This window comes from Rhinatrema bivittatum, chromosome 19 (assembly GCF_901001135.1).
Source record: "Rhinatrema bivittatum chromosome 19, aRhiBiv1.1, whole genome shotgun sequence".
In the NCBI taxonomy this organism is placed as follows: Eukaryota; Metazoa; Chordata; class Amphibia; order Gymnophiona; family Rhinatrematidae; genus Rhinatrema; species Rhinatrema bivittatum.
The window spans coordinates 26,592,876-26,618,622 of record NC_042633.1 but is presented as its reverse complement, the minus strand read 5'-3'; the positions used below and the strand labels follow the sequence as shown (position 1 = coordinate 26,618,622).

The 25,747-nt window shown below is 44.7% G+C and overlaps 1 protein-coding gene across 7 annotated transcripts in view; it reads right to left on the bottom strand.

The window, feature by feature from the left end:
• Positions 1 to 25,747, bottom strand: part of LOC115080645 (RNA binding protein fox-1 homolog 1-like) — a 39,018-nt gene that overhangs the window by 5,640 nt on the left and 7,631 nt on the right. For 5 of the 7 annotated variants that reach the window (XM_029584963.1, XM_029584964.1, XM_029584969.1 and 2 more), the window contains exons 2-11: positions 24,482 to 24,727; positions 8,407 to 8,550; positions 7,168 to 7,221; positions 6,931 to 7,023; positions 6,787 to 6,844; positions 6,614 to 6,667; positions 6,054 to 6,189; positions 5,923 to 5,962; positions 2,767 to 2,825; positions 550 to 619 (exon numbers count right to left, since the gene is read on the bottom strand). In XM_029584963.1, coding sequence (XP_029440823.1) covers positions 550 to 619; positions 2,767 to 2,825; positions 5,923 to 5,962; positions 6,054 to 6,189; positions 6,614 to 6,667; positions 6,787 to 6,844; positions 6,931 to 7,023; positions 7,168 to 7,221; positions 8,407 to 8,550; positions 24,482 to 24,727 — 954 coding nt within the window. Of the gene's footprint in view, positions 1 to 549; positions 620 to 2,766; positions 2,826 to 5,922; positions 5,963 to 6,053; positions 6,190 to 6,613; positions 6,668 to 6,786; positions 6,845 to 6,930; positions 7,024 to 7,167; positions 7,222 to 8,406; positions 8,551 to 24,481; positions 24,728 to 25,088; positions 25,169 to 25,747 lie in introns of all 7 variants that reach the window. The other 2 variants (XM_029584966.1, XM_029584965.1) reach the window with 1 other exon arrangement.

Below are 25,747 nucleotides of genomic sequence, written 5' to 3'. Positions count from 1 at the left end.
GCATTTCAGATGAGGGAAAGGGCTACACATGATGTGCCCCCCCCTCCCTCGAGGGGCCCGTCCAGCTTGGTGACCCTTCCTCTGAAACGTTTGGGCAAAGTCAGGGGCTACAACTTCACCAAGCCCCGCAAGTCGGAAACGCTGGGTCTTTTATGTTAAGATCCAGAAGGGGGGAGCTGCACCGTGTGGGATTTTTTCCCAGTTCTTAAATGTAGCACTTTGAAGCCAAAGTCTCACAGCACGTTTTGCAGAAATGTTTGCTGGCATAATTATTTCTATCAATTTCATTTACCTTCTCACATTTACAAGAAATTAAATCCTTAAGTAGATAAAAATAAAAAAAAATCCCAAATGTTGCAAGTTTTTTTTACACTGCATCTGACCCCCGAGTATCTTATCTCAGAGGCGAGCCAGGCCTGCACTCCAGAACGTTCCAGTTTTCTGCCTTGAGTTACAAGGGCAGGCAATGATTTCCACACGCCCTAAAAACAGTCCAACGTTACAGAAAATGTAGGAAAGGAACACATTTCCAAATATCCATGTACTCACCATGGCACCAACACCATATGCAGGCCCCACCGCATGGTGGTACGGATCCGTTGTATAAACACGGCCAAACCTAAAGATAGAAGAACAAATTCCAGGCTTAGGCCTGCAGACCTCTCTGGCCAGAAAGAGCAGAGAATGGATGTGTTTGTCCCGCAAGGAAAGTACGCCAGGCTGGGTATCGTTGGTCTTCTACACTGGCTTTTCCCAGAGTTAAAACCTAAACCATTTTCCTTTGCGCATGTAATATAACGATATCTATCCAAGAGGGGAACCTCAGGCACTGCCAGCATCACCCATTGGGCTGATTAACAGGTGGTCCGGGCTAAGCCTCCCCAAAGCCTAGAGGGTCAGGTAGGCTTCCACCCCCACCCACTCATGTGGTTAGCAGGAGGAGCGGGACAGAGAGGAACTTCAATAGTTGGAAAGAAACACTAAAACATGACAGCAGAAAAAGACTGCATGGCCCATCTAGTCTTCCCATCCACCCAATTCATTTAGCTTTATAATTCCCATCACTCCCTTAGAGTGGAGAGGACTCAGATCAGTGGAACAGAGATGGGGAGAGAATCACCTTTGGGGCAAGGGAAGATTGAACATACATAGTGGATTGGGGGGGGGGTAGAAAGTGGGTAGAGCAAGAGAGGACATGGGGATGGAAGTAGCTTGATAGGGAATTAGGGATGAAAGAATGAAGGAAGGACTTGAGCTGGTGAGGGGATGAGAGGCAGAAGAAAACAGATGAAAGCGGAGGATGGGACAAGTTCGGTATGTGGAAATGGAGGACTAGGGGTTGAGAAAAGACATATGGCAAACAGGAGACCAGAGAAGGAGTACAACTGGAACAGCAAGGACATGGGAAGGAGGTGAGACAGATAGAAAGCTGTTAGGTAGGCAAGAGATGAAAATAGGGAGCTTGAGAGGACTGGGAAGGACCAGAGGTACAATGGGGAGAGTGAAAAACATTAAATGACGAGGGGAGAGAGAAAAAGAGAAGGCTGTAAGAGTTGAAAGGGGAAGGTTAGAGATGGTGTCAGCTTGAGGATCGTGGGTACTGAGAGAGTCAGAAAGAGCGATGGCAGTTGGGGGAGTAACACAGCAGAACACTGAGGGGGAGCTAGAAGGATGAGAGGGAGCAATGGAAGAGAAAGTTAAGGATGTGAAAAACTGGGAGAGCGAAAACTGGAGGAGGACAAGGAAGAGGTAAAGTCTGGCTATGAATGAAGAGGCAGAGAAATGGATGAAAGTGAAAGAACAATGTCATAAATAGATTCAGGGGAGGAAGTGAAGCAACCAGGAAGAGAGCATAAACCCTGGAAAGGAGACCCTGGAAAAGAAATATTAAGAGGAAGGCACTAAAAGCAAAACAAAAACAAAACAGGACCAACTTAATGAGAAAAAATAAAGGGTTCCGACAACAAAGGTAGAAAACATTTTAAATGTAGTGACTGGAATATATCAATTTTGGGAATGTGCATTTCTGATATCTTTATATTTTCCATGGTGCTGAAGGAAGTGCATTTCTGCTTCTTTTTCTCCCTGTGGGATGAGTTGAGCAACTTTTTTTGGGCTGGAGGCAGGAATCAGACGGACTCCAGCCTTTCTTCATGCTACATTCACTTTCTTAAGCACTTCCATAATAGAGGGTCTACCTTCTAGCAGCAACACTCACAGCTTTAGTTAGGACAGTAATGTGTTTAAGGAGCTGTCTTCTCCTAGGGACACTGCTTGTCTCCAGCAGTACTAACACAGCTTTAGTTAGGGTAGTGATGCATACAGGAGCTGCCTTCTCCTGGAGGTGCAGGGGCCTCCTGATCCCAGCTTGGCTCAGACTCTTAACCTGCCCAGCAAGGTCCCACTCACAGAGCTCTCTCCCTCTGTGGAAGTTAAGATGGAGGCCTGGTCCCACACAGGTTAAGGAGGGGTAGTAAGGCCACTCACTCACACTGCATGCAGAGTCTTGCTTCTTGAGGTTTCCAGTTCAGTTTTTATCTACATTTTTCTATTTCTAATTTGTGGCCCCTTACTCTGTATTAAGGAGTCTGGGGATTTTGCATGGTTTTCATGTGGAGGCTGTAGAGGAGAGGTTAGTTTTGCACCGGCTGTGATTGTACCTGTCACTGTAAAACGACTTTTCCTCTTAACAATGAAACACATTATTAGCAATGGGATTCTCTATCTTACCAGAGCAGTTTGCAAGGTAGCATCTATTCTACGTACCCATCACTGTAAGTTGTCGCTGCTGCCTGTGGCTGTGCAACGCGATAGGTTGTGTAACCCTAAAAAAGAAAAATGTACCATTATGCTCCTAGCAAAGGTAAGTAGGAATAACCAACGTGCCCAGACCGCTCTTCCAGGTGTAAGGATTTGGGAATAGAGGTGGGAGGAGGGGCTGGAATTTTAGTTATATGTGTAGCCCCTGGTTGGGGTACATAAAATAATGGCTAGGTTCTCCCTGTTGCTTAAGGGTCATCCCTTCCAAATGGGTTTGCTGGGTTCTTAGCTTGGTCGTGCAGATGGTGAATGGCAGCCTGAGAATCCATTATCCACTCTCTTCCACCTGACTGGACAGCGAGGACTCGCCTCACCCTAGTGCTGGTTTCAACTTCCAATCGTTAACTATTTCTGGATGAACCAGCAACAGGAACGTGAAGCAGGTTACAATGTTACTCATGGAATACTTCAGAATCGCATAACACAGAAAAGACTTCTGGGAACAGAATAATTACATTCCTCTGACTCCATCGCTTTTTCCTACATAAATCCTGCTTACCCTTGACCAACCAGATTCCTCTTAAGTCGTATCAAGCCTGGTTAAGGCACGGAGTTCTCCTTTTTGCAGCCCCATATTATAATTCACATCCAAAGGGGACCTAATGCCACCTTCCTCCCGGTGCAGGGTCCCTAGAGGACTGCACTCCTCATCACGGACTCGCCCCTGCTTCTGAACTCCTGGCCCACTTCCTTAGAAGGAGAAATGACCTTTTCTTCTTTCCACCTCCTCAGAAAGATTTCAAAAAATCCTCACTCCATGCCATGGGCCAGGACCCCACTCCCACTAGCCCACAGACTGGTACTCCAGCCAACTCTATTTCTGGAAGTCCCTTTCATACATGCCACCTGGAAAGGGCAGGAACCAAACAGGAAAATCCACCAAAAACTTCCCATCTTTATAGCTCCCGCTACATCTTGATCACCCACTCAAAAAGCACCAATTTTTTTTTAAGGGAACATACACACCATTTTCTCAATATCACATCATCACATTAAAATACAATGCTCACACCTCTAAAAATACCATCCAGTGGTCATTAAGCAGAACTATGGGATCTATTTACTGTTTGGGAGTTTTCCAGGTACATTTTAACCTGCATTGGCCACTGCTGGAAACAGGATACTTGGCTTGATGGACCTTTGGTCTGACCCAGTATGACATTTTCTTATGTAAAATTGGAGAAAGTATTTTTTTTTTTACTCAGCACAATATTAAACTGGAATTTTTTGCCAGATGTGGTGAAAGCAGTTAGTGTAGCTGGGTTTAAAAAGCATTTGGACAACGTGGGATGACTCAGAACCAAAGTCAGGAAATATTTCTTCCTGGAGAGGGTGGTGGATGCCTGGAATGCCCTTCTGGAGGAGGTGATGAAGACAAAAATAGTCAAAGAATTCAAAGTGGTAGGGGATAAACACTGTGGATCCCTAAAGGCGAGAAGACAGAAATGAAGAAATGCATGCGGGGGGGGGGGGGGGGGGGTAACTTTCTGGTGTGGCGGTTACGACCCTTAACCAATAAACCTTGAAGCTTTTGATGCAACTGCATCATTGATCTTCACATCAAGAGCTGGGGAAAAGGGAAGTTGGATTTAAACAACAAACAATGAGGGCCCAGACTTTTATGGTCTGGGGAACTGATAAGCATGGGCTAAACCTGCAAAGAGCATCAGTTACTACCCTTAAGAACATAAGAAATTGCCATACTGGGTCAGACCAAGGGACCATCAAGCCCAGCATCCTGTTTCCAACAGAGGCCAATCCAGGCCATAAGAACCTGGCAAGTACCCAAAAACTAAGAAGATCCCATGCTACTAATGACAGTAATAGCAGTGGCCATTCCCTAAGTAAACTTGATTAATAGCAGTTAATAGACTTCTCCTCCAAGAACTTATCCAAACCTTTTTTGAACCCAGCTACACTAACTGCACTAACCACATCCTCTGGCAACAAATTCTAGAGTTCCTCTGGATGTTCCTAATTCAGATGACAAAAACACAGGTACTGACTTTCATGGTCTGGGGTACTGATCTGCAAACATAAGGAGGAAAGCACAGGACTGCTTCTACGGCCAAGTCCATAAGCAAAGCATGTCAAGCAGCACTGTCTGAAGTTTCAAGAAGGCACATTACCCATTAAAAATGTTGCTAGTAGTAAACTTTTTATGGGTTATCATAAGGCTTGAGGGTAACCTACACGGAGCAGCAGTTACTACCCTTAAGAGAAACATGGGGGTAACCTGCACAGAGCGGCAGTTACTACCCTTAAGAGAAACATGGGGGTAACCCGCACGGAGTGGCAGTTACTACCCTTAAGAGAAACATGGGGGTAACCTGCACGGAGCGGCAGTTACTACCCTTAAGAGAAACATGGGGGTAACCTGCACAGAGCGGCAGTTACTACCCTTAAGAGAAACATGGGGGTAACCTGCACAGAGCGGCAGTTACTACCCTTAAGAGAAACATGGGGGTAACCCGCACAGAGTGGCAGTTACTACCCTTAAGAGAAACATGGGGGTAACCCGCACGGAGTGGCAGTTACTACCCTTAAGAGAAACATGGGGGTAACCTGCACGGAGTGGCAGTTACTACCCTTAAGAGAAACATGGGGGTAACCTGCATGGAGCGGCAGTTACTACCTTTAAGAGAAACATGGGGGTAACCTGCACAGAGCGGCAGTTACTACCTTTAAGAGAAACTTGCTGGGCAGACTGGATGGACCATTTGGTCCTTTTCTGCCACCATTACTATGTTAAGGTGCTGGAAAAGAAGTATATAAACCTACTGTTAGCCATGTAGACTTGGAAAAACCACTGATTATCCCAGTTATGAGTAAGAAGGATTGGATCTACTCTTTGACTTCCTGCCAGGTACCTGTGACCTGAATTGAACACTGTCAGAGATAAGGGCTTGATGGACCTTTGGTTTGACCCAGTGTGGCAGTTCTTATGTTCTTATTCACATCTCTGAGCAACGGTGGCATACACTGGGGTGGAGGACTCAGCATTGCTCCGCTTTGTAGATGTTCTCACAGTTCAGTATGAAATACGGCTTTACGTTGAGAGGGTCACCCCTCAAATTATCTTGGTCTTCAGAAAATACTTACATAAATATCAGTACTGTACAGTCCATCTTGACAGACCACACTGAGGAAAGAAGCAAGAAGTGACATTACAGTCAGGGCATTCAGGTCATGCCTGCTCCTTGACAACAACAGTAACTGCAGTACGCCCTGACCTTCCATAAGCTGGCACCGGAGAGGACGCGGCTGTCCCTGCTCGAATCGTGCTGTACACTGCTCGCCCACGGCCCCGCAGATGTGCCCCTCGGTATGCCAAGGCAGGAGCAACAACTGGGTACGGGATACTGGCCACTAAGAGGGGGAAAAAAAAAATTATGGAAGAAAAGGGCACAACATTTTATGGACAAACAATGTAAAAAGTGAGGCAAAATAATTCCTAGGCTACACATCGATAGTTAAAGCCAGGTGTGCAAACTAATAAAGATACTTTCTCTGCTCTACAAGAGCCAAGGCAGTGTCACATCTCTCTCTGACCAGCACGTAAAGCTTCGGTCAGCCCTGGCTGTCTGAGTCCTGCCTCAGTGCATGCTGGCGTTTTCCATGACAAGGAACTACATTCTGGTTAGGATGGACCCACTACAGAGACGCACATCGATGTTAGAGGAGAGGCGAGGGGAAAAAGCACTTTCCTCCATGCAGAGCATGCGGGCGGAACAGCGAAGCTGCCTCCTGCGAGAACCCCTTTTCAGGATATAGGGGAGAAATGCACACACACCTGTGTAAATGTCTGGGGCATACACAGCACCAACAACCGGGTTGATCTTCCAGCCTACAAGCCAAGAGAGAGCCCAAAGAGCCAATCAGAGTTTGAAACCTTATCGTTTTAAGATATATAAGACTAGAACTACAGCCCTCAAAAACTAGCAAACACCATCAGTGCTAACGTACCATTTACTACAGGGGCCTGCGGCTTCTTGGTGACAACGCGAGCTGTTGCATTATTCACCTAAATGGTAAAAGGCAAACCAGTGAGGCGTGTGAAGAAAGTTATGTGAATCCCGTCAGACCTGTACACAATGAGAATTTGCACACCTCTATCTTCCTGCCTTCCACGACGGTACCATTCAGTTTCTCCCTGGCCCGGTCTGCTTCTGCGCTGCTCTCAAAGGTCACAAACCCAAAGCCCTAAGGTTCAAAACAGAGAAGCCAGCAGTTCACAATTGCCACATCTGGCCTTACAGCTGTGCTCTTGAATTCAAAGCTATCTGCTGCTCATACACAGAACTAGAAAGAACAAAACAGACACAGCAGCCAATAGACTCACTCTACCTTTGATCCTCGTTCATTAAAGATAATTTCCACATCTAAGATTTTTCCAAATTGCTGTACAGAGAAAAAAAAACATATTCATGAGCATCTAAGATCAGAGCAAATAACAGTTTCTAATATAAAGTTCAGTAGGATTGGGTGGGCCACTTGGGTCAGGTTATAGCTTTTTCAGAGGCTAAAGGCACCTTGAGCCATACATTATCCAATTTCCTCTATCACCTGCAGACTTAACTTGTATCGTGGCCCTCAACCCCTGAGTTATACTCCAGGAATATAGAAAAGAAACTCTCCACAAATGGGTGAACGTCTCCGCCTTTATATCAAAGATCCCTCCTAGCCTGTACCAATTTCACTCCAGCTAGGATTCATTTTCAGAGAGACTTCAGCGGCTAAAATAATGCGTTGCCCAGGGAAATGGCACTTTAGACAGTTGTTGCACCAATGTGCACATTCAAGGGGTAATTTTCAAAGGGATTTACGTGCTTAAAACTGGGTTTCACGCATTTAAGTGCACGTTAAAAAGGTGACTTTTAAACGCCTGACATGCGTCAAAACCAGGAGATCCGCAAATAGGTTGGGCCAGCGCCTGCCGAGTGGATTCTAAAAACTGCCCCGGTCCGCGCGTACCTCCCACTGTGCGTACAAACGAAAAGTTCCAAAAACAGGGGCGAGGCATGGGCACTCCTGGCTTTCAACGTCAAATGGGCGAGTGAATACTTAGGCACAGAGGCGCGCGCCTATGGAGGGCGTGTAAGTCATAAAATAAAGATAGATAGCTCAGTGGGGTTTTAAGGGTCAGTGCTAAAAGGGGAGAAGGGAGGCTTTTAAATGAGAGGGGTTTGGAAGTCCTTTCCCTTAACTGGGCGAACTGGGAACGAACCGGGAAAACTGGAAATGGCGTTGGCACGCGTGCCTATTAAAATCCTCCCACGTATGCAGTAGAAGCGGCATTTGCGCGCATAGATGCGTGTCCACTTAAAACTGCACGCAGTCAGACTATTTTATAACATACCTGCATCTACACGTGTTTATTATAAAATGGCCACGTCCCTGGGTGTGGCCCGACGAACATGTGACCTCAGACACAGCATTTGCAGCCCAAATTGTGATGATGCATCTATTGGACATTTTATTCATTTAAAACCACTTCTAGACCACTTCCCCAACCTTAAACAGGTCACCCAAAATGGTGCATGACCCTCCCACTGCTTCATCATATGAGCCGGGCAGAGGACTCACCCCGAACATCTGGCGCAAATCTGGGTCTCGGAAACGGAAGGGGATGTTGGAAACATGGAGGCGCTTGGGTGGTGGATTATTCTCGTCGCCCTCAGGGCCCTGAGGCTGCAGAGACAAGGTTGCCTGTGAAGCATCTTCTGGTCGCTGAAGAAGTAAAGTAAAAATGACAGGAGCCAGTGGACAGAGTCAGCATTTCTCCCCCTTTCCTTGGATTTGTCTACTCGCCGAGGTTACTTTTGCTTTGTGGGAAAGACATGGCTACCCCCTGCTGCAGAAAGCGAACAACAAAGAGAGTTCAACGGGACAACTTCAAAGCCCTTTAAACAGACCAGAAGGAAAGCCCCTAATGCCTTGGACCCCCCGCAATCCTTCATTTACCAGCTTTCAGCCACATCAGATTCTCTGAAGAACATGTCTGCACTTCTGCAACAGGTCATGGAGAGAAAAACATGTTTACATAATGAGCATTACATCAAATATTACACCAATGGTGTTGAAGTAGTCTATCTTACAGTGGTTACGCATTAGTTGCACATAGAAGCACCCCACATGAATTCTGTACTAGAGGATGTGTCCATAATCAAACTGATTTGCAAGCGAAATTCTGGCATTGCGGGATCTGGAAGAGTGTGAAGATCAAGCTCTGCTATTTTGTGTACTGTGATGTGTTTCCTTCTGCTGTACACAGCAAACAGCCGAGAGCATGAAGCTTCTGACTGCATCCAGACTTTGGGGGCATTATCTGCCCACCTTTTCTATGTTTCTAGTCTGTGTGTGTGTACATCTCCATACAAACATACACACACTATCCGATGAAAACGCATGTCTGGAAAACTTTCCTATCTAGATAGAGTACATTCAGAAGAATGCTTCTGGGAGCTTGTTCACAATTTTAGTCTCATGTTGTACTGATGTGCATGTTATGGACCATGAGATTGGGTGGAAACAGTACCCTTCCCCCTCACTGCACACCCGATACTTTTTGAAGGGCTGGACTTAGCTGTACCAAAATTGGCAAAGAGCTAGACCATTGGAGGGGACATTAGACTGTTTGCATTTTCAAAATTGGGGAGTGCTTTTCAGGGGCTGCGGCAGGAGAGACTCAGTTGGGAATTTTGCTATAGTATGTGAGGGGACTAGAGTTGAGACTAGGCCAAATGCTCCTCCTTCTCATGTTCCGCCATGGTTTCCATGGTCTGTTGTTAATGGGTGCGCACTGCAGTGGAGCCATCCAAGCCCAGAAAGGCAAGCTCCCAGCTGTCCCTACATGTCATGGGACATGACAACCCGCATAGTCTCGTCACTAATTAGATTGCTCAACTTGCTAAACGTCAGACCTCTCTGAGAAAGATCTACAGGTGTGGTATGAGTTGCATAAGAGAGTATTCTAAGCAAGAGTGTCCACAGAAAAAAAAGAAGAAAAAATGACCAGACATCAGAAATGTGAAAAACTGATTAATATTTTCTACACTAGACTGCATCCAGTGTGTAGTGTGCGTGCCTGCCTGCAGGTCATGATGAATGTGCAAGATGTGACGAACATCCGCACGCTTCTATGTGATGTGCATCCATGCCTGCAGGTCTTGACGAATGTTAGCATATGTGCTGTGCCTGCTTACCTGCAGGATGTGCTGAATGGGTGTGCACCTATGTGTAACAAATGTGCATGGGGGGGGGGGTGTTGGGTGTGTATACACTTGCCTACAGCATGTGATGAATCTGCGCATGCCTTGTTCCTGCAGGATATGTACGAATGTGTATGTCTGTACGTGTATGGTGCATGTGCCTGCAGGACGTGAAGAATAAATGTGATGGGTGTGAGTGATCACAAGACGTGATGAACAGACACATGTGTGTATGTGGTGTGCGTGCCTGCAGGATATGACGAATGAATGTGTGTTGGTGGTGTGCGTGTCTGCAAGATGTGACCAATGGACGTGTGTATGCTTGCAGGTCACGTGTCAGAACTCGAATGTTATCAATGTCTATCTGAATCTTAGCAAATTGTAAAGCTTTTCATCAGATGGATATAATAATCCATAGACGAGATTCATGCAGGTCCCTTGGTTGAGGCAGGGTGATGTGCTGGTCATGTGTAAGAAGTGCTTTTTTACAATCTTTCTCGGCTGATCTGTCTTACTGAGCTAACTGGCATTTATACTTTCATATCGGGTCCCTCCAGAGACGTTGGTGAAACTTCTGACACGTCATCATCAGGATATCTTTCAGTCATTAGGCCAGTCATTCCCAAACTTGTCCTGGAAAGCCCACAGCCATGTTTCAAGGATACCCACAATGAATATGCATGAGATAAAAGTGCATGCATCACAGTGTATGCAAACTTGTCGCATGCATTCATTGTGGGTATCCTGAAAACCCGACTGAGTTTTGGGAAGCTCTGGGGCCCTAGGCAGAGAGATCCCTCTCTGACCTGACTTTGGAAGTGCCTAACTGTCATAGTCAAACTTTTCCTGTGAAGAAAGACTCGGTTTCTATGGGGACAGAGATTGTATATCAGCTTTCAAGGAATCACAGAGAAGTGCCCAAAAAGTTGATATGCAACATGCTCTGTACAAGGTGTGGTGGCATTACCTGTGCAAACTCAAGTAGCATTCATGTCTGCTTTCACTGTAAAAATACCTCCGCTTTCTGATTTATTTCAATTACATTTCAGCACGGATTTGAATCCTTCCATGCTCTGCGGTGTTTACATAATGTCCTGGCACATGAATTCAGCACCCACACTGCCCTCTCCCACATCCCAATACATTAGGTCCCCTGATACAGTCATACAACAAGCAGCAGACGCCAGTGTTAATCCTATCTCCGGGACTCTAGTTACACCAAACCATTAGTTACAAATGACCCACATCAAAGCTCTTAAAGTGATGAGTTAGTGGAGAGATGGTTCACTAACTAGAAGCTAGTAGAGGTGTTAGTGATGAGAAGCAGAATCTTCACGGCAGAAGAATTTAGTTTTAAAGCAGGAAATGCTCACACAGAAACAAGCCCCCCTTTGCCTAGGACATCCCACCCCTAAAGCCAGAGGAAGCAGCCCTGAAGTGGGGAGTTAGTACCATTTGTGAAATGCAATCTGATCGTGAACTGTTCTGTATCAGTGCTTTGCCCCTTTCCCCCATGACCCATGCACAGTTTGACTCCATTCAAGACCTCAAACTTCAGCCATTGCACAATGCAGAGCTACAAGATGCCAAGTGACCACATATCCACAAGTACTGTCCGTTGCTTTTAAAGAATGCTGTGTCAGAAAAAGGCACATGAACAAGAGAACATGTGAACTGATTTAGAAAGGAAGGAAATGGCTGGAGAGAAAAAAAAAAAAGTAGAACTTGTCTTTAACCTCCTTCCAGTTTCCGCCATCTAAAGGGGGTTTATAAGACAGCACAGTGGATTCCACGGAGAAGATCTGGGCAAAATCCAGATCCAGGATGTCGCTCATCTGGTCTTGACGCTGTTTGCAGAACTTACTGCACTGCTAGCTGCCTTCTTGGGACTTTTAATCCAGGAACCGAGAGATATACGGGATAAAGGCGCTAATCGTCTGAAAGGCACAACCTTTCCAAAGGGGACAGGAAATACTCCTGGTGAAATGCGGTCCAGGGATTCTGTTCCTGTGCTGGGGCATTGCTGTCATGCCAGGTACTGGGCACTAGCGTAGTATTATGCAGGATTACATTTGTACAGTGGTGGCAGCTTTACAACCTTTCCATCTCTACCTGGACATCAGCACAAGTATGACCTTTCCATTTACAATAAAATGAATGGACGAAAATAATTTGAGAACAGCATATAGTGCTGATAAATTTGTCCTAATTAAGAAGGTGACCTTTAGTATTGTGTTAAAAAGTGCTGCCAGACTGTGGGCTCTGATTCTCTGCAACACCCAAAAAGGGGGGGGGGGGGGGGAATACATTTTACAGAAAAGAAAATATGCAAATGAAATCACCTGCAAAATTTACTTTGGATCTGGGTCAAAAGGGATAAGCAGAAGGTTTGGGCCAAAGTTGTCTCAAGCAGGAGCGTAGCCGGCACTGAAGTTTTTGGGAGGACCAAAGTTAAGATGGGGGACATGGTGGCAACCGCCACCCTGCCTCCATCTGTTCCCCCACCCTATGTGGATCTTCACAGCAGTGGCAACAAAACCGTTTCGTTTCGTTTGTGACAATGCTCTGCAGCTTCTGTCTTCTCACTTTCACCTTGCTCTGGCAGTCTTTCCCTCTGGGGCTATCGCAGCTTATTTTATACAAGTGCTAATCTCTCAGGCTGCTATAGACCAAGTATGTAAACAGCATTGAGAGGAGGGGGATAATTATCTGCCAAAAATAAATGGAAAGGCTTTAATGTCCTAGCCAAAGGGCAATGTTTTCCTGTTCAAGTTATCCCTCCTAAAGGCGCAGGGGATCATGGACTGGCAGTGATTCCCGTGCCTCCTGGCCCTCCAACTGTTGCCCCCTTTAAGGGCTGACTCAGATGGGATATGAGCTTGCTGCTAGGGGAGGGGATCCGAGTCAAATGCTCAGGGGTGCAGGCCCCTGAGGGACCCTCCCCCAGTCTGAGCACTTTTCCATTCATTGTTCCTTGCAGAATTTTTACTCATCAAGAAGTTGCAGGAAAGAGTTTTACTTAAAAGATGTTCCAAAGTTGAGCCAACTGACTTCTCGCCTCTTTGTGCTGTCTTTTTCTTGCCTGATTTTTAAATCTTGCCTTCTGTGTTTTAAAGATGCACGGTAACTCCTACCGCTGGCTCCTTTTCAATATGTTTTTGTAAACATTCTCTCACTTTTTCACTTTTACAAGTCTGAAGGGCTTCCTGTAAGAAGGGGAGGACCCAGAAGATTGAATTATCTGCTTTATGTTTAAGAGTGCACACAACTTAGAGATGGCACATGCTAATGACTGTTTAATTAATCGCGCATGTTAACCTCCTCAGCTAATGTGAGGCGGTTATATAATTGCGAGTCTGGGATAAGAGACACAATTATATACTACAAAGCTATGCTTTTTCTTTTTGGATGTGTGGCAGTTGTGGTTACAACTTCTGACTCGGGGACAGATTCATGAAGGTTTTTCTCCCATTCTGCATCTATGGGAAAAGACCTTGATCAATCAGGCCCTAGGGGTGTAATTAATGCTCTTTGCTGAGAATGAGGACAGTCTATATTCTTAACAGAGAGGTTTCTCCTCAATGTCTCATCTGGTCAGCTGCAGCGGAAAGAGCAGAGGACTCCACTGTGCAGTCAAAAGACCCCCTCTGTGTACACACCTGCTGCCGACTGGGATCCAGTCCTGCTGCAGGGCAGCTTTCCTTGTAAAGACAAGTTCATAGATTGTAAAAGAAATGGGCAAGCAGAAGACTGCAAGAAGAAAAAAAAGCCAGTCAGGGTTTTGGGGGTGCAGATGAGTCTTGACACAGGCATGTGCTCCAAGAAGGTGAGTACTCATTACTGAAATCCATGGGATTAATATTAAACAGGAAAAAATTAACAGTGCAAGATGCCTGCAGAAAACCTGGCGCTGACAGAAGTCCCACCACCGATGGTCTTAATACCCAGGGATGGCCTCTAGACCAGAAGAAGAGGAAAAGCAAGGAAGGAAGTTAAAAAAAAAAAAAAAAAAAAAGAGAGAGAAAGTCATTCTGGTATTTAATAAAACGATGTGAAACCAATTAATTAATACAGCGCCAGCAATTCATAAGGATGCAGGTTTAATACTGGCCCTGTCATTGGACAGTGGTTCACTAACTTAACCACTTCAGTTTCCAGGATACCCATAATGAATATGTATGAGAGAGATTTGCATGTAGTGGCTTCTCCAGGATTTGCAAACCTCACTCATGCATATTCATGGTGGCAATCCTGAAAACGGGACTGGTTAGGTGTGCCTCCAGGAGAGGCCTGAGAAACACTGTCCTCGGAGGAACATAGTCATGTGCAGTGCAGAAGGAGAAACCAGCTCCTGCATGTCTGTCCCTGCGGTGACATTTCCTCCCTGAATCTGTGCATTCAAGGAAAGCTTGCTGCACACTTTTCATATACATTTCATTCCTGATAATGTGCAAAAGCTCTGGCTTGGCCTCCTGGAGAGATGGGGCAGTCTGAAGTGGACTTTTAATCCCAGGTCCGCAGCTCTGCTTGTACCGCTGAAGGTGCCCAATTCCTTACAGAGCAGCAGACAAGGACAAAGTGACCTTCAGCTGGAGTTGCCCTGACAGCAGGAATGTGCCTTGTGCTCAAAAAGGAGACAGATGGCTGAGGGGCCAGGAAACCTGAGCAGTGACAGCTGAAAGGACCAAGAGCCATTACCCGATATGGATGCAAACTGCCCTCTCTCCCAACACCCACATTCCAGAAACAGGCATACAAGGAGGAAAACAACTGTGAGCAAACGAAAAAAAACAAGAGCCTATAAATAGTTCCTTAGAAATAAGTTGGTGTGAGATGGGCCAGCGCAGGGGCCAGGCCCACGGACACAAGCGTGCAGGGGACTTGGATCTACTTTTTGTGCCTTTGAAAGCAGGCTAGGAGATAGCACCCCCTCCCCCATTCAAATGAGTCCTCCAAAGCCAAAGGGATTTCATTCTCATCTGCAAATAGTCTGCCAGCTTTTCTCTATGTTTATGTTTTTAGGAGTTGTGTTTAACGATGTGTATGTGATTGTGCTTTCATTTAATTCTAACCCACTTTGGGGCATTTTCCCCCCCTTACATTGAAATGTGTGAAAATAAAAAACGAATTATAAAAAAAAAAAAAAAATGTAATGTACACATGTTAATTTTCCGCCTGACAGCTGACTCTCTGTGTCAGCCTGCTCAGACATTGCCAGTTCTCTCACAGAAGATGTTTTACTTGGATAAAGGGCTTTCGAAAAGTGTCATCCACTTGACCCGTGTCCTGCTCTATAAATTAAAGAGGCCACTTCTGATGCTCGCTTTCAGCGAGCAACTGGACCCTTTTGCTGGCTATGAAATTGTTGGACATGTATAATAACTGGTTGGGATGAATAGTTGGATCTTTTACAGAAGGTCGCATTGCAGCAGAAAAGGGTCCTTTGACTTGGAAACTGCCATTACGCAAGGCAGAGGGCAGGAGGGGAAGAGGTTTTCCATGCACCTCTATGAGCAGTTGCATTTATCTATGGATACTGTGTGCTTTCCATTTTGTATTAAAAAAAAAAATCAGTAAAGAATGTTTAAAAACAAATTGGAGCCCTGCAGATACATATTAAAGGTTAAAAATGTGTGAGAGCGTGTGGTACACGTATCTGTGTATAGTGTCAGCCTATATATGTGTATCTAAACCTAGATTTAGCTATAGGTGACCTAAGGAACTGCCCAGGGTGATGGATTAGAGGATGCCTCGGAAAAGGCTGCTCCTATTTGCTATAGGGTTGTGCATTTAGTGCTGCTGAAGCATTATATTCTTAATTCAGCCTGTGAAAGAGAGGCCTTACTGCTTAGAGTAGTAGGCTGAGAACCAGGGAAGCTCTGGGTTCAAATCCCGCTTTTCTGTCTGACATTGGGCAAATCATTTCATCCTTCATTGCATCCAGTACTATCTTACATTATAAACCCTCTGGAGAAGAGGAAATATCTACTGTACCTGCAACACAGCTCACCTTGCATCATTTCATCTAAAAATCCAGTAAATCTACATCTCTAGCACTAAACTTTCAAAAGGGAGACTTTGATAAAAAGAGGAAGGTAGTTAGAAAAAACTGCAGTTAAGAATGTGCAAAAGGCGAGGACATTGTTTAAAAATATCACATTAGAAAAGCAGTCCAGATGCATTAAGAAAGATGGAAGACAGGCAAGGTGAAAGAGGCTATTTCAGCTAAGAAAACTTCCTTCAAAAACTGGAACAAGGATCCATCAGAAGAAAATAGAATAAAGCATAAGCATTGGCAAGTTAAATGTAAAACATTTGATAAGACAGGCAAAGAGAGAATTTGAAAAGTAGTTGGCCATAAAGGCAAAAGCTCACAATAAAAACTTTTTAAAATATATCCAAAGCAGGAAGCCTGTGTGGGACTGTTAGATGATCAAGGGGGAAAAGGGCACTTAGGGAAGATAACGCCATTGCAGAAAGACTAAATTAATTCTTTGCTTCAATATTTACAAATGAAGAAGGGGAGATACTCCATTCCAGAGACAGTTTTCATATGGGTGAACTGAACCAAAACACAGTGAACTTGGAAGATGTAGTAGGCCATATTGACAAATTGAAGAGTAGTAAATCACCTGGACCAGATGGTATAAACCCCAGGGTTCTGAAAAAAACTAAAAAAATGAGATTTCAGACCTTTTACTAGTAATTTGTAAACTATCATTAAAATCATCCATTGTACCTGAAGATGGGAGGGTGGCCAATGTAACCCAATATTTAAAAAGGGCTCCAGGGGTGATCCGGGAAACTATAGACCGGTGAGCCCAACTTCAGTGCCGGGAAAAAGCGTGGAAACAATTCTAAAGAACAAAATCACAGAACATATAAAAAGAAATTGATTTATTGGGACACAGCCAGCATGGATTTACCCATGGGGAAGTCTTGCCTCACAAATCTGCTACTTTTTTTGAAGGAGTGAATAAACATGTGGATAAAGGTGAACCGGTACATGTCAAATGCCTTCTGAAAATCCAAGTACATTACAAAGTCCCCCATGAGAGGCTTCTAAGAAAATTAAAAAGTCATGGGATAGGAAGAGATGTCCTTTTGTGGATTGCAAACTGGTTAAATGGCAAGAAACAGAGAGTAGGATTAAATGGTCAGTTTTCACAGTGGAAAAGGGTAAACAGTGGATCTGGAAAGGAATACGATGAGTGAGATAATCAAATTTGTGGATGACACAAAATTATTCAGAGTAGTTAAATCTCAAGCAGATTGTGATGAATTGCAGGAGGACCTTGTGAGACTGGAAGATTGGGTGTCCAAATGGCAGATGAAATTTAATGTGGACAAGTGCAAGGTGTTGCATATAGGGAAAAATATCCCGTGCTATAGTTACACGAAGTTATGTTTCATATTAGGAGCTACCACCCAGGAAAAAGATCTAGGCATCATAGTGGATAACACATTGAAATCGTCAGCTCAGTGTGCTGCGGCAGTCAAAAAAGCAAACAGAATGTTAGGAATTATTAGGAAGGGAATGGTGAATAAAACGGAAAATGTCATAATGCCTCTGTATCGCTCCATGGTGAGACCGCACCTTGAATACTGTGTATAATTCTGGTCGCTACATCTCAAAAAAGATATAGTTGCGATGGAGAAGGTACAGAGAAGGGCGACCAAAACGTTAAAGGGACTGGAACAGCTTCCCTATGAGGAAAGGCTGAAGAGGTTAGGGCTGTTCAGCTTGGAGAAGAGACGGCTGAGGGGGGATATGATAGAAGTTTACAAAATCATGAGAGGACCAGAACAGGTAAATATGAATCTGTTGTATCATCTGAAAAAGTAAATAAGGACTAGAGGGCACTCCATGAAGTTAGCAAGTAGCTAATTTAAAACAAATGGAGAAAATTCTCTCTCACTAAAAGCACAATGAAGCTCTGGAATTCATTGCCAAAAGATATGGTTAAGGCAGTTAGCTTAGCTGGGTTTTAAAAAGGTTTGGACAAGTTCCTAGGGGAGAAGTGCATAAACTGCTATCTGTCAAGACAATTTAGGGAACAGCCACTGCTATTACTGGCATCAGTAGCATGGGATCTTTTTAATGTTTGGGTACTTGGCAGGTTCTTGTGGCCTGGATTGGCCACTGTTGGGGACAGGGTGCTGGGCTTGATGGACCTTTGGTCTGACCCAGTATGGCTTGTTCTTATGTTCTATCCCTCCTCCTGCTGCTCTGAGGGCTGGAGGGACACCTCTTACTGGGTGCACTCTAGACCCTGGTTTCTCCTCTTCTCTAGGTCTGTGTGCTCTAGTGATTGATGTATATAAACCCCTATTCCTTGTGCCAAAGTGTTACAATTTGAGCCACATACATTTTTACTGTAAATGCTAGTGTTTGTGAATGGGGTGGGACGGAGAGCAGCAGACTCCATTAATCCACAGAGAGGTGCAGCACAGGCAGGCTCAGTGCCCCGGAAGAGATGTGAGAGACTTACTCAGTCTCCAGCCTCTCTGCTAGCACTGCCGCCAATTAAGGAGAAATTCTAAATGTGGGCTTTTATTGTGTTGATGATATCGTATTTCCAGTATTTCAAAGGCAAATAACTAAATATGCTTTAACCCCCAAAAGATTAACAAAAACAAGACATAGGTAGAAAAACTGCAGATTACTACTATACAGCTCTTATACAAACCAGTGCACAAATAGGTGAGAGGTCCAGGAAGCTTAGAAAGAAAAAAGGGGAAAGAAACATATCCAAACTATGTATAAGAAACTTCGGTTTTTTGCTTACATTTCACTAGTAAAATGGCATAAAAACTATATAAGAATCGTCTACGTGTCTTAGAAAGATACTGGAGCCTCATCAGAAAAGTCCCTTTCTGCATCTGCCTTAGCAATGCATGGGATTGACTTTTACACACTGAGCAGGGAACCTTAACACAAAGAGGGCTCCTGTCCCATCAACTCGTACCATTTCCAGGAAGAATCCAACTTTCTACGTCAGTAAGGGTCTATCCTTAGACTGAAAATCCCTCTCCCCATGAGGAAGAGAAATGCTAGCAAGAACACATAGCCTTCTGCACTGAGAGGTTAGAAAGATCTCAAGCACGGCAGGAGCAGTTCAAATAAAAGGACTTAGCTCCTGACTAAGGGCCCAGGTGGAGAGGAGGGGATTTCCAAAGCAATATTTTTAAACTGACTTTTAGCCTCATACTTCCTCCTTTCTCCTCCCATCTAGTGGAATTAGGGCCAATGCTGGTATCTGGTGCCAGAATCCATATGGGGAGGAGGGATTTTAAATCACCGGCACGTGCAAATCCCAGCAGATATGGGTGTGGCTGGGCTGAGCGTATTTTCGAAATGGCCCAGCCTCGCCCGTATCTGTCGGTACGCACGGAAGAGCCGGGGCTTAGAAAAGGGGCAGGCCGGGCACTTACTACTGCTCCGAAGGAGCAGGTAAATTCTTTAACCAAGAATAATGAGAGTAGATAGGTAGGGTTTAGGGGTCAGGGAGGAGAGGAGAGGGGAAAAGGGAGGAAGGTTAGGTAGGGGATAAGGGAAGTTCCCTCCCAGTCCGCTCCTTTATTAGAGTAGACTGGGAGGGAACTGGGGATGTCCCGAATGTGTTGCTGCGCACTTTTAAAGAAAACTTACCCTTATGCACCATCCGTGCGCACACGCCGAAATAAAATCGGGCACGCATGTGCATGCGGGTATCTGATTTTATAACATGTGCGCGTTGACCTCTGCATGTTATAAAATCAGCGTCTCAAAATTCTCCTCCTACAGCCACCTATGGATTTTTTCCCTCTGTTTTAAACAGAGCTTCCTAGTCTGGTCATTGCAGCAGTGGTCAATCCCGAGGTTGGAAGCCAGACGCCAGTCACTCCTTCAGGAACCCCATGTTATGGGGGGTCTAAATTCAGCCAAAAGCTGACACCCTTAATGATGGCCATGACTCCCTGCCTCCTAGGGGTTGTGAACCCTGTCCCTCCACAGTCTTGGCTCCAGCAAAACCAGGGGCCGGAAAACCTGATCCAGGCATCCACCCAGGGACCTTCCGCAAAGTGCTGGTCCACCAAACCAATATTTAAATGTTTTTGAGTCATATAGTGACAAAGTGATTGCAATAAGCAACAGGAAGACGAATGACTGACATGCTTAATAAATAGGCTTCAGGTTTTAGACTCTCTTTTGAGAAAAGCATTATCTGTAATAATAGCAGTCCCAAGTTTCTAAACCTTGGGCTTTGTTTCTGTTTGCAAAAACGTTTCCCTAGTCTAGGCTTTTGATGTCCTGAATAGTAGAGAACGCTTCCTTCTTCCAGTCATGCCGATGTCCTATACAAGGTTGCTAAGATAATTTCACTTGCACAGGAAAATCCATGCCTTAAACAAATTGATTTCATTCTAGGCTTAGCTCCAGATAAACCCAGTTCACTCCTGCAGCAGCAGCTTTTACTAGAAAAGGATTCCTTATGCATAATTTCTGTGGAAAGCGTCTCGTTTACCGCCATTCTCCTGACCAGGTAAAGCGGACCAGTGACAAACCCGACTCCCGGGGAAATAACCCCTCTCACTAAACTACCAGGCTCAGTCTCTCGGGTCTTTCCAGAAAAGGATCTTCTCGGCATCCCAGCAGCGGAATCGCTCTCAATTCTACTTGCGATATCACATCATGCCTGCTCTGTCCATGCTTCATAGGTTACCTGTCCTAGTCAGGATTCATTATAAAATAATAATGCTAATTCATAAAATAGTCACTAACCCAGATGGACTGTGAGATCAGCAAATAAGGGCCTCGTGGTGGTCCTTACAGTATTCTAAGCCCACTTGTGGGCAAGCCCTGAGCAACTGAGAGTAATTTCAGACGCTAAAGATCTGATTTTCAAAAGCATTTACAGGCTTAAATCTGGGGTTTACATGTGTAAATGCACTTTACCTGTGTGAGTGGACTTTTGAAAACTGCTGCAATATATGCCATTGAATTGTCCGTAGGTTTTATCTGCATTAAGGGCACTTAAAGTGGGTAAATGGCTTTTGAAAATTGCTCCAACAGTATGTTACATTTACAGGCTCACCTCCTTTGAAAATTCACTTGTAAAGCTTTTAAAAGCCTAAAAACGTGGCTCTTCCAACAATAATTTGGGATACCTAACTCTCAAAACAAAATAATATTTGAATGAGGTTAAGCAAAAGATGAAAGCGTAGGGCTTCTGTGGTGAATTGTGGTAAGGGACTGTCACGGCGCCCTTGAAGAGCACCACAGGAATGTGTGGCTGTTTTGTCTATCTTATGTTGCCATTATGGATGTTTTTAATGTCGTTAGCCACCACAATTGTTGGAGTGTGCGGTGGATACATTATTTTAAATAAGCAAACAAGCTGCCTTTGCCTATTTTGCAGGCCCCATCAAGGATGGAGTCACAACAGCCAGAAGCTGGGGAAAGAAGAGGTCAGTGGGAACTATAGCTGAAGTAACTTCTGCTGCAGAGAAGCCACTGGCTAAAGTTTGGAGAATTTCTTTTGACTGAGAAGCTTCTGGGCTCAGCATTTGGTCTGCCCACCCATCGGGAGGCCACAGACTCCCAACTTCCTGTAGATCCGTAGATGGCATGGCTAGAGATGGCACCTTGGGATGAGGTATTGAACAGTTGTGCTCACAGAAGTAAACCTTCTAAAGGAAATGTTCTGGGTTTTGCTTTCTTCTTCCAAATTAAAAAAAAGAAAAAAAATGTATACACTTAAAGCAGTTTTGAGCCCAAGTAGCAAAAGACCCTCACGGTGAGTCTTGCTGGTGGCAGCCATCTTGGATTCCATTGGGTTGGTTTTATTAATATGGACAGTAGTCCACTGGAGCTGGCCTGAGACTACAACTCATTTCATACAGGCCTACAACTATGCTCAGTCATTACCAGTGTGAGCTGGATTTAAATCCTGAGGGGTTCTGAGTGTCACCAATCCATGGAGTCACTGGGTCTCCTCAGTTTTCTTCCATTTGATATTATCTAGTTATCTTCTGGGTATTGGTAAAGAGCATTTTTCTTTTTGTTGGATCTGCATACAAAAATAAACTCACAAAGAGGAAGAAAGTATGGACAAAGCTATATGAATGGCTGCACACATTTCATCAAGTTAAGAAGATAACTCTGAAGATTATACGAGGTCGGGGCATGCCTTTGGATAGGGTGAGTGGGATGGATTTAGGATTTTGCCACCTCTAGGTACTTTTGGTGCTTTTACCCCCTCACCTCCATTAAGGGGCTGTTGCAGGGTAGCAGAGGGCTGTTCTCTGCGGAATGAGCTTCAGCAGAGCTGGAGGACGGCAAATCTTAGCCAACCTGCTGCCCCAGGCACAGCCATAATGAGTGCCTGCCTATTGACAAATCCAAGACTGGCAGTCACCCAGGAAGCCATAAAACGAGAAGCACAGAGCAGGGAGATAAAGGACTTGAGATGGGGGTCCTGAAGTGAGAGAGAGGATCCAGCATGGGGAGGAAGGATAAGAGGGAGAGAGAACTGGGCTGGTGGCACAAAGGAGAGAGAAAAGAGCACATTTGGCTGGAGGGAAGACCGGGGGTGGAGCACACCAAATCTTGGGAGCAAAGGGAGGCAGAGAGAGAGGAGATGGCAGAAGAAAGGGACTGGAACCAGGAGTGAGGGGGATGAGGCACAAAATGAGGGCCTGGGGATGGGTTGAGGACATCGGGTGGTAATGGGGAGCTAGGGAGTGAGGAAAAACAGGAGACTGGGAAAGGAGTGAGAACAGGGGGGATGGGGAGGAGGTGAGAGAAGGGGTGAGATTGGAAGCTAAATTCTTGGAATCTGCCTTCTTGGGGTTTGCAGTTCAATTTTTATCAACAGTTTTCTATTTCTAATTTGAGGTCCCTTATTCTGTATTAGGTGAGGATCAGTCTGTGACAGAAGTGAGGCATTTCACTAGTGTTTAGTTTCTGTGTGGGGATCTGTAGCAGACTGGCTTATTCTGTCTTCCCAGGAGGAGGTGTTTTTGTGTTCTAGCACCCAGTGAAATATTTGGTAGGATTTTTGCTCTCTGAGTCCTGCCAGTTAGTGCTGTTTTGGTAGGACAAGTTTGCTATATTAGGTTTGGAATGTGTATTTTTATACTTATTGAGTTCTGTGTTATTTCCAAAGGGGTAGTGGAGAGTTTGTGTTGCTTTTACTAAAGTGATTCCAGAATTTGTATATTATGTACATTGAAAGAAGCCCTGGAGGGATGATAAGGTGGGGAGATGAGGAGAGCGTGTCTGGAGGGAGAAGGGAGGGAAAAAGGAGAACATGCCTAGAGGGACAGGAAGTCAGGGAAGGGAGAGTGGGTGAAGGGAGGGGGGGGGGAGTATGTTTGGATGGAGGGAAGGAGGAGAGAGAATACTGGGAGGGATGAAATATTGCATTGAGAGAGGGGGAGGAGGGAGGGGAGAACAGGGAGAGAATGGATGTAGGAAGAGAGAGTGCCTGGAGGGAGGGAAAGAATAGATGGAGGGAGGAGTGAGAAGGGGGTGCCAGCTATTCAGTGCTTAGGTTTGATATCTGTCTTTTAGAAAAGGATATTGGTATTTTGAGGGGCGAACAGAACAGAGCGATATTCTTGACGTAGTGAACGTTGAGAGATTCACTGAACACCTGAGACAGGAGGTATCAGCAGCCAGATGTGCTCAGTGCTGTGCTCTGTGATTCAAAGTCCAAGTCAATTGAGCAGCAGCAACTCCTTGCCCTGTTCCTCCCTCCATGGGCCATGAAGAAGCTACAGAAACCGGAAGCAGATTTAGAAAGGCAGAAAGGTTTGTGGGGAAAGCTCATTGGTCGTTCTGAGAACCTTGACCAAAAAATGATTGGAGGGGGACCCCATGACTGATTAGACCCAGAAATGAGGACTTTCTCTGCCCATGGACTCTCCCTCACTGCAACACTAAAGGCGCTGTTAATACAAACCTTTACTCATCTGTACTGGGAAACATCCCACAGACACATCCCTCCATAGCGTCAAAACAAAGGAAGGATTGTTTGTACTGTCATTTCAATCTGTCTCTGCAAAACGTCTTTAGGGTCAGTCCAATGTTTAAAAAGGTCCCTAAAGCTAGATGTAACCTCTCAAAGCCACAGAAAGAAAAGGTAAAAAAAAAAAAAAAAATGACAAGGGTGAAATGTTACATTTTGAACCCTCTATGAATTCTGCTCTTATTTCAGAGTTTCCAGCTCTGCCTTCAGCCTACAATACACCCCCAGTGACCCTTACTGGCATTTCTTCAGGAATTCTGAAATCAATTACTTAAAAGAACATATTCCTAGACGGATTTGTCCCTCAGTAAAATTCAGCATCACTATACCCAAAACCCATGGAAAGCTTCTTAAATCCCAATCTCTAACATCTCCGCATACAGAACTGTTCATCCTACACTCCCAGGTCCAGCTGTATCACACAAACAATCTTACTGTTGAAGGAGGGGGCAGTCCTGGTACCCCAGCGTCTGGGTTTTGAGTCTGATCTGCATGCGGTTGGCCCGGTGGAAAGATCTGTATTCCATGTTCGGTTATGGCTGGTACTGGGTACTCTTGACTGTTGTTGTGATGGTGAACTGAGTGATAAGGTGGCGGAAGCCGTGCCTGAGGTGGAGGAGGATATTGAGCAGGATACGTCTGTGGCATCGCATCTGCTGAAGGAACAGCTTCCTGGCTTCCCTGAAAAAAAAAAAAAAAAAAAAGCACAAAACCAAATTCAAAGGGAGGTAAACAATTTCTACAAATAGATTTCTAGCTTCAAACATTCCACCCTCTAGATAATATATACTGAGAATACTACTTGTGCATTTCCCCTTGTCCCCACCAGGTGTCACTCTCACTGAATATTAAATAAGAAATCCCCTGTTCCCCACCAGGAGTCACTCTCATTGACTATTAAAGAGCATTTCCCCTCATCCCCACCAGGTTAAACTATTGATGCTGAATATTTCTAAGCACTCATTGAAGTTAATGCTCATATAAAGGCAACAATCTGCTATTTGCTGGAATATGAAAAAAAACCAAATTTAATATTTCCTACCAGTATTAATAATTTCTCTAGCATTCCTTGAACTGCACAGTGGTTTTCATCTTTAACTGCAAACTAGTGCATAGAATGATCTAGTAAACATAAGGAAAGTACTTTCTAATTATTGGTGAAATGCACATAACATAGGAACATAGACATGACGGCAGCTAAAGACCAAATGGCCCATTGAGTCTGCCAACAATTTCCTTATAGTAGTAACTGCCGCTCCATGCAGGTTACCCCCGTGCTCTGTGAAGGGAAGGAAATTTGTGCAGCTTACGATTAACACGGCAGAACTGAAGATCTAACACCACTGCCGCACATCCAGGAATTCATCAAAGCACAAATACTGAAGACACACACACACACACAAAAAAAAAGCTTAACAATGTAGTTAGAAAGGTAAAATTACTTTATATGATTAAACAAAAGCTGACATTTTACAGGATTATAAAGGTCCATTCTTTAGGGATATTTTCTTGCTAAACAGGTGAAAGACAGCCAATTGTATCTGCAAAGGAATAATTCTAATTTCTAATTCATACGTAAATGTCTCCTCCCCCCTCCCCTTAAAAAAAAAGGAGGACCCCCCCCAAGCTGTTTACATCCAAGCAGTGCAATACGTATGTGCTAGTCCTGAACAATCCAGTTCATCCCACCTCCCTGCCCAG